General features: G+C 37.3%; 1 protein-coding gene across 4 annotated transcripts in view; it reads left to right on the top strand.

Annotated features, from left to right (window-relative positions):
• The window catches only part of FBXO33 (F-box protein 33), a 43,389-nt gene extending 23,614 nt beyond the window's left edge, over nucleotides 1-19,775 (top strand). The window contains exons 2-6 of one of the 4 annotated variants that reach the window (XR_015252407.1): nucleotides 3,683-3,793; nucleotides 4,323-5,008; nucleotides 6,214-6,365; nucleotides 19,434-19,529; nucleotides 19,635-19,775. Coding sequence is in view for 3 of the 4 variants with exons in the window: in XM_025919309.2 (XP_025775094.2) it covers nucleotides 3,683-3,793; nucleotides 4,323-5,008; nucleotides 6,214-6,485 (1,069 nt within the window). In the remaining variant the exon portion in view is untranslated. Of the gene's footprint in view, nucleotides 1-3,682; nucleotides 3,794-4,322; nucleotides 5,009-6,213; nucleotides 8,264-19,433; nucleotides 19,536-19,634 lie in introns of those variants that run through there. The other 3 variants (XM_086709881.1, XM_025919309.2, XM_086709882.1) reach the window with 3 other exon arrangements.
• Nucleotides 19,776-20,227: the final 452 nt, after the last annotated feature.

Below are 20,227 nucleotides of genomic sequence, written 5' to 3' on the forward strand. Positions count from 1 at the left end.
GGTGCTTGGTTGCCCCCAAGCATCCGACTCTTGGTTTTGGCTCAGGTCATGATTTCAGGGTTCATGAGACAGAGCCCCACATCGGGCTCTGCACTGACAGCACAGAGCCTGCTTGGGAGTCTCTCTCTGCCCCTCCCCCACGCTCTCTCTCACTTGCTCTCTCTCAAAATAAACAAACTTGAATCAGTCGTGCTGGCAGGTTGCTTTTTTCCATGTCTGAGATACAAATAGCAGTGGAGATTAAATATGATGTCTTCAAGATAAATGAGTTACAGTCAATGGAAAGTTAGAGATGACATCACAAGTGAAGAAAGATGAGCTTATTTGCTCCATTCATTCAAACTGGTTTTCCTCTTGATCATTTGTACGTTTTTTTCAAGTTGATGGATTTGACTTGTATTTGAGTTAATAGGAGAGGTGGAGGAAGACCACATGTTTTTTTATAGGTACTTTATAATATCTGCAATATACATTGGCAGTATAGTCAAGGTGTGTTTGGAGTTGTAGAATTTTTTTTGAATTATATGTAACATTTTCTGAAGTCACCTCCTACTTTTTTATAGTTAAAAACTACTCATTGGTCTTAGAGTTTATATTGTTACATATAGTCAGAAAGCTGAAAAGTGATGTTGGTGTTCTGCTAAATATTTTAACCATAAAACCAGCAGTATTAGCTATATACCCTTAATTATATTTCTGCTGATGACAGTATGTTTTTAAATGAAGCTAACCAGAAAACTAGAATATGCACATTATATTCTTTTTGTTTATTTATTTTGAGAGAGAGCATGCAAGCAGGGGAGTAGAGGGGGCAGAGAGAGAGAGAGAGAGACAGAGAGAGAATCTCAAGCAGGCTCCCAACTGTAGGCACAGAGCCTAGTGTGGCCCAAACCATGAGATCATGACCTGAGCTGAAATCAAGACTCGGACACTGAACTGACTGAGCCACCCAGGTGCCCCTGCACATTGTATTCTTTAGAGCAGCACTGTACAACAAAAATATAATACAGACCACACGTGATTTAAATTTTTCAAGTAGCCACATTAAATAGTAAAAAGAAATGATGAAATTAACTTTAGTATATTTGACCTAATATATCCAAATATTATCATTTGAATATGTGACCAATATAAAATATTAATGAGATTTTATAGTTTTTGTATTAAGTCTTCTAAATGTATTTTTATACTTAGAGCACATCTCAGCTCTGACTAGCCATGTTTCAAGTATTTAGTAACTATATTCCCCATATTACATGGTACAGATTTAGAATATGACAAGAAGAATATCACTAGTATGAAATTAATAATTCAGGTTGGCTTCCATCTGTCACGGGTCCCTTAAAATATCTTTTTATTTGTGAAAAGATTTTTTATCTTTTCATAAATGATAAATTTAAATACATTTGTGGAGGCATCTTGGTAGTAAACTCAGTGAAATATTTTCTACTCACCTGGTATTATCACCTTACTGTTCTATGGAACTATATGAAGAAGTGTTTCTAAGCCCTTTGAGGTGCTAACCTTTTCCTTACTCTCTCCCTTTAAAGGAGATTTAGTTCTCTATTTCATAAAAGAACTCCTGATAGGAAAAAAAGTCAAAGTAATGTAGAACATAATTATTGTTAATAGCTGTCAGTACTCATAAACTAATCTTTAATCTCCCTTTACATAGAAGATCTATCCAGAAGAAAACATTTTTTTAAGTCAATTGAAAACATTACCTTTAAAATAATTCTCTTATGTGATTATCTTTACAAAATCTATCCCAGGCCCACCTCCCCTTATGTATCTATTTCCCATTGTTTTCATTTATATTACGGTTTTGATTACTATTTCTATTTAGGTAACTCTTGAGCTTACCTTCCCAAAATATTCATTTGTTTAACAGATATTCATTGAACACCTATCTTGTGCCAAAAATTATTGCTAGGTACTTATAAGAAACAAGAGTTTACCCCTTTAATGAGAGAGGTAACAAATCACAGTAAAGCATATTACCATTTAATAAAGACATTTTATAAAGTCCCAAGAAATGGCTAAAACTACAGAGGCTGAGAGGATTGCCTCAGAAAAGGCTTTGATAGAGTAGTTGGCATTCAGGTATCTATTCAGAAGGCTGAATAGAAGTTTACCAGGCAGACCAGGAGAGGGAATAGTATTACATTTAAAGAATAGTAAGTAGCCCAGTATAGCGTTTTTTGAACCACATTTTGAAGGATCTTACTGTACCAAGCTAGCCATTTGCCTGTTTCTGATAGCCAGTTAGGGGTATGATCCCTTAGGAATTTTTAATCAAGGCAATACAGAATTCAGGTTTGTGTGCACCTGTGATCAGGAATATTCCTGCTTGCCCAGGAACCTGTTGGGAGACAAGCCTCCTTGTGCCTCAGGGCAGACCTGCCAACATTGGTCTAACTGTATCCTGAAGCAGCCCTATGAACGAACTCCATCCTTATTCAGCCATGGTCTGAGGGCAGTCCCACACACCTAAAAACCCAACAGATGGCACACTTGTCAGTGCCCCCAGACACAGGCCTGCAGAATCTGGTCCCAGCCATGGACCCTGAAACAACCCTGACACTCAGTTCTAGCCCCTCTCATCTGCAATCCTGGGCACCCCTGCCCTCTCTGAGTCCCAGAACAGGAGCCTATCTCAGGGATCTGGTGGAAATCACTCCTGCCCACACACCTAGTAACTGGCAGCTGTTTGCAGACCTAATAGCAGACCTTTGTCCCAGCACCAGCCCTACTGACAAAGGACTCAGAGGCAGTCCTGTCCACCAGGAGACCAGACAGGATCCACACCTGCCAAGGTGTCTGGTAATGGGGTCCACAAACCATAGACCCCAGTGCAGGTCCAGCAGCAGCCATGTGACCTGGCTTCACCAACTTGAATGTGGTCCTGGATGCAATCTCATAGTCTGGAGACCCAACAGGAGGAGGTCAAACTTGTCTATAAAAACTGGAAGAAGTATTTGCTCCCCCAGATACACAAGACACCGATTCAAGACCACATAGATCATTAAAAATCAGGCAAACATGGAACCACCAAAGGAAACTTATAAAGCTCAAGTAACCATCCCCAAGGAAATAGAGATCTATGAATTGCCTGACAATTCAAAATAATCATCTTTAGGGCGCCTGGGTGGCTCAGTCAGCTAGGCGTCCGACTTCAGCCCATGATCTCACAGTTCATGAGTTCGAGCCCCGCCTCAGGCTCTGTGCTGACAGCTCAGAGCCTGAAGCCTGCTTTGTATTCCGTGTCTCCCTCGCTCTCCGCCCTTCCCCCACTCATGCTCACTCTCTTGCTCTCTCTCAAATACACATTAAATTTTAAAAACAATAATAATCATCTTCAAGAAGCTCAGTTACATGTAAGAAAACAGACAACTGAATAAAATCAGGAAAACAATGCATAAGCATTTTTCCATGGTCATTAAAATATTGATTTCTGGAACTAAGCTTTATACCTCAGTCTTCATTTTGTAAAGCTTATGCCGTTCTTGTATTATGTTGCTTTTCATTGTGTGTAAAAAACAATCTGAAGGTAGTTCATTGGATTCTAAGTGAGTTATAAGGTAGAAACTTTTCTAGGTATCCCTTCTATTTTCTATTTTTAATATTTATATTTTTACATATTATTTAGTTAGACAGTCATTTTAAATTACTTTTCTTGTAGGAACCTCCAGAAGTTTAGCCTTTTTGGAGACATAAGTGTTCTACAACAGCAAGGAAGTTTGTCAAATACATACCTCAGCAAGGTGGACCCTGATGGCAAAAAAATTAAACAGTAAGTTGTATAGTTAGTGGAAGGGGGTTTACATTAATAATAATTTTAGTTTTTCTGAGAAATTATAAGATACAATGAGAAGAGTAATATTTTTTCTAAGAAGAACATATGTCCTATAAATTGGAAATATTTTAACTATAAAATATGCCATTCCACAGCATAAATCTTTAAGACAAATCATAGAATTTGGGTAATTATTACGATTTAAAACTGCTATTTATCTGTTTGCCTTCTCTGTAACATAAATTGTATATCATCAATCTTTTCTACCATACTGTTGCAAAATGCTGCTTTCCTAGGGTAAAGAACGTATTTTTATGTGTTTAATAGAGTTTATTCATTATATTTTAATGTGAATTTTAATGGTAGAAATAATATGGTAATACTATTTATGTGTTGGATAGACATTTACTGAGAGAAAATGGATCTCAGCATTGCATGCCATTTCATTGCCCACTTTCAAAAGTCAGTGTTTAGAGGTTAGAGCTAAATGTTAACAGGATCATTGTGGCATGTGTTTTCCTTACAGAATTCAGCAGCTGTTTGAAGAAATACTGAGTAATAGTAGGCAACTGAAATGGCTGTCCTGTGGGTTTATGCTGGAAATAGTAACCCCAACCTCACTGTCATCTCTCTCAAACTCTATTGCCAACACCATGGAGCACCTGAGTTTGCTGGACAACAATATTCCTGGTAACAGCACCCTGATCACCACAGTCGAACTGGAGCGATTTGTGAATCTACGCTCACTTGCCCTGGATTTCTGTGACTTTACAGCCGAGATGGCAAGAGTCTTAACTGATAGCAACCATGTGCCTTTGCAGCGACTGTCTCTCCTGGTCCACAACGTTTCCGTGATGCACAAGTCTCTGGACAACATGCCAAATGATGAGCATTGGAAAGCCTTGTCACGAAAGAGCACCAGCCTCCGGGTCTATATAATGGCCTTTGATATCAAGAGTGAAGATATGTTAAAGATTCTGAAACCCAGTATACCACTAGAGAGGATTCATTTTGACAGCTACATCACTTGTGTTTCAGGAGCTATTGTTGATCTTATATCCAGGCAGTATGATAAGTTCCTCACTCATTTTATATTAATGAATGATGTGATTGACACGTCTGGTTTTCCAGATCTTAGTGACAACCGAAATGAAGATCCATTGGTTTTATTAGCATGGAGGTGCACAAAGCTCTCTCTTCTGGCAATTCACGGTAGGTGATTTATCTAAGAAAACAAACAGATCTACTTGCAGTAGATATGTTTCTTCCCCTAATCACAAGATCTCTTAACACCATAATACAGAAGGAGAAAGTATGATTTCTTTATTGCTTGCTGCCTCATCTTCTAGATTCTAGATTTTAACATACTAATTTGTATGATATTTTTTAAACAATGGTTCCATTAAATGGGTATATGCTTTTTTTCTTACCGACGCCTTTCATTTTAATGTTAACTATTCTCACTTAGAGAGAGTTGCTATTCTGACAAGTAGAAGAACATTTTACTTCCTTTTCTGGAACATGTAACACATTTACAGAATACAAAACAGAAAGACTATATGAATGTCTTAAACTCACTTTATTAGTTGTGTTTTATTATGTTTTTAAATTAATTTTGAGCCTGCATTAGTGTAGGACTGTGTGTGTCTTTCTGTTCAAGTTTTGCTTCGTAATTTGGCCAGTCATCAGAGGTAGCAGCAAAGAATAGATCAGTATTAAAGATAATAAAATAGGGATTTTTTACAGACAAAGAAATACCAGGTTATTGAAAGGTTAATTTCAGCCAGTCTAACCTTTTTTTTTTCTTTTAAGAAATTAGAAATTAGATACAGCCAAAGCCCCTGTCATCCACTCCCCTTTATTCTTTCCCAGAGATAATCAATATCCTCAAGTTAGTACAAGTTAGTACAAGTTTCTGTGACTGTTTTATACTTTACATACAATTTTCTACTCTACTCACAATTAACAATTTTAGCTTTGAAGTGTCACTTCATAACTTTGGACAGTGAAGCATCATAGGAGAGGATTTTTTTAGTAACTAAAAACAACAGTTTTGTATGTATTGTTAATGGATACATATGTATGAAATAAAAATTTATGATACAGCACTATCCAAAGCTAGTTATACTTTAAATGTCCTCAATCTTACTAAGTGCAGTGATAATCAGAATAGGATTACAGCATCTACCAATGCACCACCCACGGTGATGGTTTTGGAAACAATATCAAACTTAGTCTTTTTTTTTTTTTTTTCCTGAGCTAAACAATCATACTTCCTTTTCCAATCTCAATATATTTTTAAAGGAAAAGGGCCAAAGTAATAAGTGACATACAAGTTTGTGGAAAGGACTAACTTATCAAATAGACAAAATAAAATGCAAGGAAATGACAGTTCTTGTCTTTTGTTTATTTTTAAGGTTATACAGTGTGGGCACACAACCTCATTGCCATTGCTCGTCTTCGTGGCTCTGATCTAAAAGTACTTGAAGTCACTGAAGAAAGCATTGATTTTGACCAAGGTGAACTGGCCGACCAGGATGTGGATCCAGTGCATAACCTTATTGAGCAGGTATCCCTGGGCCTGGGTCAACCTTGGCACGCGGTCATGGACATCGAATCACTCAGTGTCTTCACTGAACCAAATCGTCATTTTTACAGAGAGATGCAAAGCTTCAGCGAAGACATTTAGCTTTTTTTAAAAATGTACAATTCCTGTGGTTACATATGCAAGTAGGGTCCTATTATGTTTTTTTTCAGTAGTGTGAATTAATCCCTTTGTGCTGTGTTTAATCAGTATTAGCTTTATAGAATTATATATGTATATTCTACTTCTTGATCAAAGAACGTAGTCGGGTATTGGTTTAGAAGTTCAAAGTGACAGTGTATAGGGCTTTCACGGTTAATGGACTTGTTATCCAACCTTAAGGATATACAACCGAAGGTTGTCTGAGGTTGCTGGCTAACTTTATTTTTCACTGAGTTACTCTGCCTTTTGATGTTTTTATTCTTTGTGTGTCAGAGTTCAGAGCTCAGGAGCCAAAATATTTTTATACATATATAGATATATATCCATAGCCTGGTGGATTTGTATGCAATGCACCGCATTCATGCATTGTGACAGCATTTCATTAATTCTTATTTGAAATGGAAGAAGGGAGGATAGTATGATCCCAAATGAGTTATCTTTAACAGAAAAGCCAAGACTTTAACTTTCATTACATATATAATAGTTGACATCACCAATTACCATTCAGAATTTTGTATAGTACTAGGTTAGAACACTGCTTAATCCTTTTTTTAAAAAAATGCATTTACCTAAATGTGAATACTCAAATTGTTAGACTTTTTAAAAACTATATCTGACATAATTTATTCATCAATTACATTATACATTCAAGTTAGCTTTTTAGCCCAGATTTCAAATAGTGGAGGAAGAAACCGTATTCCAGGGTAAAACCTCCTAAAGCAAAATCTTTAAAAAACAGAGCTGTAAACACACATGCTTGCAAACAAACATTAGTCGTGAAATCCCTAGCAACGAGTCACTGGATTTTTCTCTGTCAGCGCGCGTGTCAGCTGCCAAAGAATAGACTTAACTGAAGAAGTGCCCACATGCTGGCAGGGGCCGGCCCACTCTGGCCAGCCAGATACTGCTAGATTGTAATATTTAAGGTCGAATTTCGACCTGTGGTACACAGCTGTGCTGTGGCTCAGTCAGCAACCTCAGAACTCTGAAAAAAACAAAACAAAAAAAAGAAAAAAAAACCATGCACCTGTTTCACTGTGAATAGTGAATGTAAAGGAAAGAAAGGAAAAACTGAAAACTTGTTCTATCACAGGTATGAGCTGCTATGATACATGAAGAACATTCCATGAAGTATGTTTTAAAACCTTGTTATATCTGAGAGGCTTTAAAAGCCGATTTAACTGTTTCAGGGCAACCGCGGTACAGACGTGGTCTCTGTGAGACTTCCACCTGACCCCAGTTTTAAGTGGTACGAATGTTGTGCATTTAATGTTAAAGGACAGTCTGCAATAATAAAGTAAGTAGCCAACGTGGGTGCCCAGCAGTGCTGAGACCTGGCTGCTCTATTGTAAGCTTTGGAAACACAATTTATGCAACAGATGTCCAGATATGATTCTATTTATGGAAAAAGTTTATATGTATTTTACAAATGGTTTTACCATCTTATATTAAAATGACCTTTTGACAGGTGTGCACTGTTTTGTCTCCAGTGAGCACATACCATGAGGATTTTATATGTACATCAGTAGTGTGAATCCACTGGCACAGTGTGTGTAAATGCCAGATGTGGTGAGATTTTATCTTATAAATGTGATCGGATAAAATAAATCCTGACAGAAACTGTAAGGAAACCAGCTGAATGTTTGACCTGATGACTGATGTTGTATGGTTTATGTTAAATGTATATTCTTTTAATCAACGAATAAAGCATTAAAAAGTGATCATTGTAATATACTTTATTGTATGCAAAGCATGAAAACTTTTAGTGTTAAATAAACTGCAATAATCCTTATATTATGTATAATCATGTTAGCTCCTGTTGCTCCTATTGTAGTCGGGTACAGCAAAGCTTAAATTTGGGTATAGTTCATAAAAAGTCTTAAATAGTTTGAAGCGTCTTAATTTTGTTTTGTTTTGTTTTGTTTTACTAACTGGCAAAATACAAGCTTAAGAGCAAACAATAGGCTGGTTAGCACAAAACCCAAGTGTATTATGCATTTAGAATACATTACTGATACGGTAAAACTTAATTTATAGACTATATATAGGAACTTTTTACAGTTCCTGTACTGGATGCAAAAATACTTTAGTATGCCAGTATTAAGCAGTTCATAAGTCCCTATATTGCTTTAGTTTGGCTTTGTAATCTCTATTCTTGCTTGCTGAGACAAACAGCTGTCATTTATGAGAAAGCAAATGGCTCTCTTCCTTCATCTATCTTTCCTTACTCATTCCAGACACTGACTCTTCTCTAGGCACTCCCTCATCTTGGAATAATCTGGTGTTCACAAGCAACTGTCATTATACCTACTGCTTCCTTGTTTCCTAACCATATCTCTTTTGAGTGAATCAACATGTTTATGTATTTACAATACAAAAATAGTAACCAAAATGTATGAAAAAAATGTGTTAATATCTATGAATAGCATACAAGTGAAGGCTGGTATAGTAGAGCACTAACCTAGGCGGCAGCACGTTTTATACTCTAAGCTCTAATGCTACATGAGCAGACTCTCCCTTGAGCTTCAGTTCTGTCATCTGTAAAATTAGGGATTGAAGTTAGTTATCTAAAACTCTGATTCTTCACTAAAAGTTTTAACTGTTGTTAGCCTAGCAGCTCAGAGACATACACGATCATCTTGGAGCAAATGTATTAAATAAAATATTTTCAAAACCTAGTTTACTGAACTATATGAAATTTACATAGCTAAAATTACCTTCCCATTTCCCCCACCACCCTAGGAATAAAGAAGATAGGGAGTCGGTGGGATGGGTCTTGGTAAGGACAGTGTGCTCATAGCTGAACATACAAATTCAGAAACTAACTTGTTTGGGGCTTATGGCATGAATCAGGTGGGATCTTTATGAAGCCAGTAACATAAAGTGGTGCTAATGGAGTAACATACAAGCAAATGTGAATAACATCCAGCCATCAAACCACAATGTTTATATCAATGCTTCCCAATCTTTTTCATGTCCTGACATATACAGAATACATTGTACAGCAACTGGTATAAACTAGAAAAAACTGGAAGTGGGGGGGAGGGATCATTGTTTGATTATATAATTGATGAGAAAAAAAAATGCAGAGGATTGGGGATAAAATACTAAATTTGTATAGAACTTTCAAATAAAATGTCAAATGTTTTAAGTGGTAACCTCTTAAAACTTTTAATAGTGTCATCAATGAGAAACACCCCACAAATAGGTGATAATTTTTAAACTTTTTTTTCACAACCATTCAAAACTTTATGCAGGTAAAATTATACTTAAATCTAACAACCCTAAACATAATAATGGTAAACGTAATGTTGAGATTTCTTGTAATGTGAATTAATTTCAAATTCAAGTGATTTTTTTCACTGAGGTATTTCAAAATAATGACGAAGCTCTAATTTGTAGTCTCCCACACGTAACCCTGCAGCTAGTTTAGTGACCACTGAGAGCACACACCAGCCAGACAGAAAATAGCTGATTTATATGCAAGCAGTTAGAAACCTGCAGGGAGCCCTCCTCCCACACCTGAGCTTCCAAGCCCCTCACAGCCAACCAGCTACATCCGGGGTTTCACACCTGGGCTTCCTACCTGCTCCATGGACACTTGGGACATACTTCTCTCACAGCTTCATAGACACTCCTTGCCCTTGATGGACAAATAGAGCCTCTGCATCACACAGGCGAGTAGTGAGTACCCGAGTCCACTCTCTATCCAGGGCACACTGTCAGACCCGGCTCCACTCTAGCTGTACGCCAAGAAGAAAATGAAAGCATCAGGAGGCAACCAGCCAGGGCTCCTAGCCACCCCAGAACTCAGCCTGGAAGGGCATCACTCTCGTACAATCTACTAGGTAGCCTGGGCTGCTGGTTGTGAAAAGAAAATGGGAGGTATACTGTGAACAAATTTTCAGTTGAATCATCCTTCCTGTCTGAAAGATAACAAAATTACACAAATGAGGGCAATAAAATGCCAAGTGTTGACAAGGAAGAGGGAAACACATTTGGAACCTGAATATCCGCTTTAAAGAGCAAATTTGAGGGGTGCCTGGGTGGCTCAGTGGGTTAAGCATCTGACTTTGGCTCAGGTCATGAGCTCACAGTCTGTGAGTTCGAGCCCCACATCAGGCTCTGTGCTGACAGCTCAGAGCCTGGAGCCTGCTTCGGATTCTGTCTCTCTCTCTCCACCCCTCCCTTGCTCATGCTGTCTCTCTCTGTCTCAAAAATAAATATTTAAAATAAACTTCATATATTGAAAAAAAAAATGGAAACCAATTTGACAATAAACTTCATATATTGAAAAAAAATAAATATTTTAAAAATATTAATTAATTAATTAAGAGCAAATTCACAGTATCTTGTAAAGTTGAAGTTGCCTTTGCCCTATGACCCAGGAATATCACTTCTAGATACATTCTCTAACACCACCACCCATGGGATCAGACACAGTGCTTCTGTGGACTTACAGCCCTGGCCTGACCTTCCTTCAGCCCTCCTGACCCAGAAACTAGAAATGCTGCATGGCCCACATGCTTTGAAAGTCTCCTGCCTACACCAGCACCTGGACTCCCACTGCCTGCCCGGAGTGTGTGCACACTGGCCCTGTTGATCCCAAGGGTCACTCATGGGGCTGCCATTGTCTGGCCCACCCACTGGCCCTGAAGGCCTCCCATCTGTCACCCTAACTCCAACTACATACTGGTTGCCATTTGCCTGTTCCCCACGTGCAGCATGGACAGAGAACTTCTCTGCTGTCCCAGGGGCTGAACCACACTCTCACCAAGAAAGGCTGAACACCCCCCTACTCCAAGGTTGTCCTACCATGAGGGCCCACCCTCAGACCTAGGGGGCCATTACAGAGTTTCTTTATACTCTTTTATCATACAATATTGTATAATTCTTTATATTAAGCTTTCCCTGTTTACTGTGTGGTTTGTCTCCTGATTTCACCCAGACTGCTACATAACCATTCCAATTATCCCGCAGCTTTTTATAAAAATATAATATACCGTTGTTAATGAGTCTTTCATGGATTATTTTCTGCAACAAAAATATAGGGGCATCTGGGTGGCTCAGTCAGTTAAGCATCCAACTCTTGGTTTCAGCTCAGGTCATGATCGCACAGTTCATGGGATCGAGCCCCCAATCAGGCTCTGTGCTGACATGATGGAGCTTGCTTGGGATTCTGGCTCTGGCTCTCTCTGCCCCTCCCCTGCTCGCTCTCAATCTCTCTCAAAAATTAATAAACATTTAATACATATACATATATATATATAATTTAACATGTATAATTTTAGAAAGCTGTGCTAACTTTTTTCTCCTACATTTAGCTTTTATACATAATAAATGCATAAGTAATCAAAAATATAAGTTTAAATTGGTATAACTTATCAGAACTGTGTCTTTTCTAAGTAAGTTCTAGGTCCACCATGGGGCTTGACCTCACAACCACAAGATCAAGAGTTGCATGCTCTACCAACTGAGCCAGCCAAGCCCCCCAGAACTGTATGTCTTAATGAATGAGGCTGGAGTTTTTTGGTGGGTTTTTTTGGGCTTTTTGTTTTTTTCCAGTTCATATTCCATGGATGGATGTTACTTGCTCCTGAAATGAGTCAGGTCCAACATCAATTCCATTACCTATTTTTTCATTTTTATAAACACAAGTACTAAAACATCTTTTTCCCATAAATAAGGAGATGGGAAGACAAAGAGTTTTTGTTACAGCAGTGGCACTCATTCTTCAAAGTCCTAAAATTTTAAGACCAAAAAAACACAGTGAAATATCAAAAATTATTTTAGGCGTGCTTGGCTGGCTCAGTCAGTAAAGCATGTGACTCTTGATGTTAGTGTCATGAGTTCAAGCCCCGCATTGGGCACAAAGCTTACCTTAAAAAAATTGGGAGTGCCTGGGTGGCTTAGTCAGTTAAGTATCCAACTTAGGCTCAGGTCACGATCCCACAGTTTGTGAGTTTGAGCCCTGCATCAGGCTCTGTGCTGACAGCTCAGAGCCTGGAGCCTGCTTCAGATTCTGTGTCTCCTCTGCCCCTCTCTGGTTCTTGTTCTCTCTCAAAAATTAACATTTAAAAAAATTTTTTTAACTGAAAAAGAATGTTTTTAATTAAAATTCTTTTAGATAAGTCAATCAGTTGAAAGAAATCATTATTTACTTTCTCAGTACTGACACTAATATTTCAAACAGTCTCTCTAGAGTTTCAAAGGTTTGTACACCTTAGTATGACACATCATAGTGGCATTAGAACCACATTAAAGGTATGTGTTTCTTTTGTAAAATGGGAGAAGAATAACTGCAAAAGGGAGGGTAGGAAAAAGAACCTGCATCTTCTTCATAAATTCATCCTTGGGAAGAACATCTCTGGAAGAGAATACACACTGAAGATAAAATGCTGGCAACTTTCCCAAAAGCATACTACTTGGAAATTCTTTGCATACTCAGAGGGACGTACCCATTTGAAAACTACAGCTCTAGAGAACTACTGCTTATACGACAAAGAAACAAATACTAAGATGCTTATTTCCACATATTTACAATGAAAAATCAGCAGCAACCTAATGTCCATTAATAAGAGAATGAATTTGTTGTGCATATCCAGAGCGGAATACTATACAGCAGTCAAAAAGAACTAACTGGATCTACATTTATTAGTATGGAAGATCTCAAAATAATATTGAGTGAAAAAAACCAACAGCTGAAGGATACATGTAATGATGATATTGATGTACATTTTTTAAAGGCAAGAAAAATAAATCATACATAAACACATTTAACTGGAAAAAAAAACATTCACATCCTCTTTACAAGAGTGCTCACCTCTGGGGCATGAGAGCAAGAATTGGTATGGGCATGAGGGCAACTGCATCTGTGACATTTTTTTCTTGAAAAAAAATATATAGTAAATGCTAAGTTTGCTCTATCTAGGTAGTAAGTAAAAGGGAATTCATTATATTATTTTGTTCTTTCTTGTCTGTATTTTTAAAATATTTATAATTGAAAATGTCAGTATGACCCAAATTACCAATAAATGCATGTTTACTATTGATTTGGCTCATGATCTGGCCAAGTCTAAAATGTGACCAAGGCAAGACAGAATATAGCCTCTCTCTCACTCATGGATGAATGCATCACAGTAAGATGAAAGAGGCTCAAATCTCTACTGAGAGTTTAAAGTCTAGGTTAGGTTGTAAGCAGAATGTTTTAATATGTCACTGCAATCAATATTTCAATTTATAGCACTATTCTCTTTAGAGTAATTCTTATTTAATACAGGCATTAAATAAAACAACTTTAGCTATTTGGAGTATAGCCAAGGATCCAGAAGTACGTATAAAACCCTTGTGGGAAAGGCACCTGGGTGGCTCAGTCAGTTGAGCAACCAACACTTGATTTTGGCTAAGGTCATGATCTCTGGGTCATGGGATAGAGTCCCACATTAGGCTCTGAGCTGACAGCACAGAGCCTGCTTGGGATTCTCTCTCTCTCTCTCTCTCTCTCTCTCTCTCTCTCTGCCCCTCCCCCACCATGTGCTCAGCCTCTCTCTCAAAACAACAACAAAAAACAAACAAAAAAACCTTGTGGGAACAAGCTACTCCCTGCACTAATGCTTAAAGGCATCCCATCAGAAAAGCCACTTCCACTTCCTTTTAGCTCGCTTATTCTTACTTCCAGAATAATTCTAATAAGACTATTCATCTCATTTCTCAGACCGCAGCAGATGAGATGTGGAGGAAAGGAGTGACTCTGAAAAGGAACAGAAGTTTATACACCTGCAAAGAGAACATAACTAATCTAAAGCCATTTTGGAGGAACTTGAAACAGACTCAAATACCCCTGTAATAAGCTTGAAATACATGGCAGTGATAAATATGTCATGACCCTGAACCAATAGGAAAATGTATTATCTTCAGAACATCTGTATAGTAAGTTAGTGGAACATTTAGTACATTTCAGGAAGGTTTTCACACAACATAGTTAAAAGTGTGTGTTTAAAAGAATGGACTTTAATCAAAAATATTCATTTAAGTGAAACTTTCTGAGAAAACATTGATTAAATTAGCTAGGAAACAAGATGACATGTGCTGAATAACTGCTGTGTGCCAACCACTATAATAACCACCTCACTAGAAAGCACTCTACTTAATCCTCACAGCGACCCTGTAGTACATATCACACCTATTTCACATATGAGTAAATGGAGGCACAAAAAGGTTAAGAATCTTGTCCAAGGTCATAAAACTAGTCGGTGGTAGAGCAATATTTGAACCCAAATAGAACCCCCTATATTATACAACTTCTATTCTAACACTCTTAAATAATATAACTATACTGTTATTTGGCAGACAATACAGTTTTTCAACTTAGTTTTTCAAAAACATAGATATTCCATTTTTTGAAGCTCCATATTCTCCATGCCCAGTATTCTTGCTGTATTTCCTGAACTGTGTTAACCACCCTTGGTATATTTCAGCATGTGTGTGCGTATTCACCAACCAATTCTAGTGACTCACAAAGCAACAGAATAATTCATGCAGGAAGTACATGAATTTATGTCTAGCACATATGAAGTGTGGTGTGTATGTGTGAAAAGATCTGAAAATGCAAAGAATAGAATGTGAAAATGTAAACTATAGAATCTATGTGTATAATTTTCTTTTACTCTTATTTTCAATAAGAAACATTATACAATTGGGGCGCCTGGGTGGCGCAGTCGGTTGGGTGTCCGACTTCAGCCAGGTCACGATCTCGCGGTCTGTGAGTTCGAGCCCCGCGTCAGGCTCTGGGCTGATGGCTCAGAGCCTGGAGCCTGTTTCCGATTCTGTGTCTCCCTCTCTCTCTGCCCCTCCCCCGTTCATGCTCTGTCTCTCTCTGTCCCAAAAATAAATAAAAACGTTGAAAAAAAAAATTAAAAAAAAAAAAGAAACATTATACAATTAATATATGGTTAGCCTACCTACTAGCAAGAGACAAGCAGGATAAAATTTGTCACTACCTTGTAACTGTAATTATTTCTGGAAGCTAAAAACTCTAGTTACTTGGGAATTAATATATATATTATTCAATATATTAAATATTTTATCCAATATATATATTGAATATATAAACACAGTTAATATAATGTTTATAAGGGACCAAAATTATATATTGTTTATATATTGTGTATATGTATATAAAAAATAGATATATAGAATATACAAACATAGGTAAGATAATGTTTGTAAAGGACCAAAATATTGTCTGTTAACTGACTTGAACATGTTTTCTACTAAATTAGTAAAATCAACAGACTATTTTGACATCTTACAATCCAAAGGGTCATCAAATTAACAGATCTAAATTTTTCAGACTAACGTTTTTAGATTCATGTTGTTACAATGTCCATACTACCCAAAGTGATCTATAGATTCAATGCAATTCCTATTCAAAATTCCAATGGCATTTTCCATAGAAATAGAAAAAAATAAATCCTAAAATTTCTATGAAACCACAAAAGACTCCAAATGGCCAAAGGAATCTTGAGAAAGAACAAACCTGGAGGCATCACACTTCCTGACTTCAAACTATATTACCAAGCTATAATAAACAATCAGTAAAGTTTTGGCATACAAACAAACACATATTCCAAAGGAACAAAATAGAGAACCCGGAAATAAACACATCCATATATAGTCAATTAAGTTTCCACAAAGGCACCAAGAATACACAATGGGGAAAAGGCAGTCTCGTCAATAAATATTACCTAGAAAACTGGATACTCACATGCAAACAAGTAAAACCGGACCTCTATCTAATACCATATATAAAAATCAACTCAAAATGGATTAACAACTTGCACATAAACCTGAAATCATAAAACTCCGAGAAGAAAACATAATTGGGGGTAAGCTCCTTGACACTGGTCATGCAGTATTTTAGATCTGACACCAAAGCAAAAGCAATAAAAGTAAAAATAAACACGTGGAACTACATCAAACTAAACAGCTTATGTATAGCAAGGAAACCATCAACAAAATGAAAAGGCAACTTACGGAATGAAAGAAAATAGTTGTAAACCATGTACCTAAAAAGGGGTTAATATCCAAAATATACAAGGAACTCATACAGCTCAACAGCAAAAAAACAAATAACCCAATTAAGAAATGGGCAGAGAGGGGAGACTGGGTGGCTCAGTCGGTTAAGCATCTGACTTCAGCTCAAGTCACAATCTTGCGGTTCATGAGTTCGAGCCCCGTGTCAGGCTCTGGGCTGATGGCTCATCAGAGCCTGAAGGCTGCTTTCGATTCTGTGTCTCCCTCTCTCTCTGCCCCTCCCCGTTCATGTTCTGTCTCTCTCTGTCTCAAAAATAAATAAACGTTACCAAAAAAAAAAAAGAAAAGAAATGGGCAGAGAATTGGGACATTTTTTTCCAAAGAAGACATACCAATGACCAACAAGTATATAAAAAGATATACCACATCACTAATCATCATGGAAATGCAAATCAAAACTGCAATGATACCACCTGTTATCTATTATAAAAAACGACAAGAGATAACAAATGCTGGTGAAGATATAGATAATAGGGAACCTTGTACACGTTGGTGGGAATGTAAACTGGTATGGCTACTATGGAAAAATAACATGGAAGTTCCTCACAAAATTAAAAGCAAAACTACTATATGATCCAGCAATCCCACTTAAGGGTATATACCTAAAGGAAATGAAATCATTAGCTTCAAGAGATACTTGCACTCCAATGTTCATTGCAGAGCATTATTTACAATAGCCAAGACACTATAATGTGGAAACTAAGTGTTCATTGATAGATGAATAAATTGTGGCATATGTACAATGGAATATTTTTCAGCTCTAAAAAAGGAAATCTTTCCATTTGCAACAACTTGGATGAACCTGGAGGGCATATGCTAAGTGAAATAAGTGGGAAAACAGAAACAGAGAGTAGAATGATCACTGTCAGGGGTTGGGGATTGGGGGTTGGGAAAATAGGAAGAGGCTGCTTAAAGGGTATAAACTTTTAGTTATAAGATGAGTTAAGGCACAACATGGTGAACAGAGTTCATAATACTGTATTTTATAAGTGAAATTTACTAAAAGGGTAGAACTTAAGATTTCTCACACAAGGGCGCCTGGGTGGCTCAGTCAGTTAAGCATCTGACGGGTCATGATCTCATGGTTCAAGAGTTCAAGCCCCCCATCAGGCTCTGCACTGACAGCATGGAGCCTGCTTAGGATTCTCTCTCTCCCTCTGTCTCTCTCTCTCTCTGCCTCTCTCTCTGCGCCCCCCCCCAAAATAAATAAACATTAAAAAAAGTTTTAAATCCTCAATTTGTTCTAGCAACCACATCATACTATTGTGCTAGATACATACTGTGCTCCATTAACTTAAAATCCATGCATCCTTGACATAGGAACTACTACCAAAACAATTCCTGAGCTCTGAAAATGATACTTCACACCTATCCTGCACCAATATTTTTTTTTACATTTTCCACACAAAGGTGAGTACTATACAGCAAGTTGGAAACCTTAAAAAAAAAAAAAATAGCTTTCTAGAAAAGAGGTGCAAGATTGTTCCCGTGTGTAATAGACCCTATTGTTTCTGCCTGCCCAGCAATCCATACAGAACCCTTCTTCTAACAAAAAATTTATTCCATGTAATGCAGACTGGGATTATCCTGTCCAGCAAAAGGAGAGAGCTCCTGATCCCATCCTCCAACCACCAAACGCTGGTTTGGAAATGAAACTTTACTCCAAGGCAGAAAAGTAAGAGCCATCTCCAGGAACTCTGCTGGAAATTTCAAAATAAAGGCTATCTCTCTTCCTGGGATTTTAAACACTAACTATCGCATCCATGTAAATCTAAAGATGCTGCAACTACATGGGCAGATAATATCTCTGGGAATAAAACTAACAGAGAAAAGTGGAGCTAAGAGATTAGAAGAGAAAGACCACATTTTGATGACATAATTTAAGCCACTGGATATAACTGTGAAATTCTCAGTTACACAAACCAGCATTTATTCCATTGATTTTTCTCAAACTCATTTCAGTTGCATTTGTCTTACAAGCAAGAAACATAATACAATGTAGTAAGCTTAACTGTTCTTTACAGACAGTTATCAGAGAGCTCCCATATTCCACCAAAAAACACACCATCTCTTTTGTAGCACTCATATCAAATTGTCGAAGTAGCTGCTACTTGGGAAAAAAAAAAAAAAATAGGAAGCTTAGTTTGCAAAGGTTATAAGGCTAGATGCTTTTTTAAATAGATTCATAGTAAACCCTGAACCACACCTGAAGCAGAATAAAATCATCAAGTATACTCACAAAATAATTTGTATCATCTTAATCATGTCTACAAACTGTCTGGCTTTAAAAAGAAAAAACTTTTTTTTTTTCAACTAACCTGGTTCCAAAGAATGTGATCTCCTTTCCTCTTAACAATCCTCTGTCCCCAGTCCCAAATTCTGGCCCCAGAATATGTTTTAGGAATATATCCCTAAAAAATTATCCTAAATCTAGTGGGGTAAAGATATTATGCAGAAAGATATTAAACTTTCATTATTGAATTCTTTAAAAATTCTAAAAAAAAAAGAAAACAGATTAAGCGTTCAACAAGAAAAGAATAGTCAAGTAAACTGTATTCACAAAAAGGAAAGTAAAACAACCATTAAAAATGATTTTACAAAGACTAATAAAAATTATTTCTATTAGATTACAGTTAAGAATATAAAGTTATAGACACACATAATTACAATAATACAAAAGACATGTGAAGGGTAAAAAGACTGAAGGAAGTACAACATAAATGCAAAAAGTGGTTTTGCTTTGCTGGGTGACCTTGGACTTTCTTGTGCTTTTGACCATTTTAACTTTTCTTATAGGACCATGTATTCTACTGAATTTTCTACTGAAATTTTCCACTGAAAAAAATCAGAACGTCAAAGTGGAAGAAAAAGTTATCCAAACAGGACCAAAAGGTATTCTTTCCTGAAATGTCCAAGCTTACTGCCTATCAGTCCAAAATAACGAATGCTCAGTTCACTATCTTGAACTCTGACCTACTCCTTTAACTATCCTTGCAGATGGTGACAACAGCAACAATAGAAAACTTAAGCTTCAAGGTAACAGACTAAGTACGTCCATTTACACCACCTGCCCTTCAAGGCCCCACTGAAATAAACACAAAGAAGAGCCAAGAGAAATAGACCCCCATAAAGATGAAAAGAATGAAAGAGGTCACCAACAAATGACGTTTCAAAATTTTCCGGAGGACAAAAGAACAGATGGGATTAGGTTGGGGTATAAAATAGGTCAAGAAAGCTACAGCCTAGAATCTGTTATCAGGGGCTGAGAGTCAGTATGCCTGATAGAGTCTGAAGATGGGCTCAGAGCCAGTTAGTATACTGTGTACACAACTGGGGTATGAGTGTGAAAATAGGGAGATTACTTGAAGATCTGCACAAAGATCACCTAAAAGTTGGTACCACCATTTCCCTGCACAACCCCAAACACAAGGCAGTGAGCCAGGACTGGTCTCCAGCTAAAATACTAGAGAGATACTCCCTAAAGAAATTAAGCCATTTGGAACAAGCAAAACTTCTAGAGTGAATGGCGGTATCCTAGATGAAGGAAGCCCTTCTAATTCTGTTATCTGGAGGACCTACACCCAATTAGC

The sequence above is a fragment of the Puma concolor genome, chromosome B3 (assembly GCF_028749965.1).
Source record: "Puma concolor isolate L17-30 chromosome B3, mPumCon1.1.hap2, whole genome shotgun sequence".
Lineage (NCBI taxonomy): Eukaryota > Metazoa > Chordata > Mammalia > Carnivora > Felidae > Puma > Puma concolor.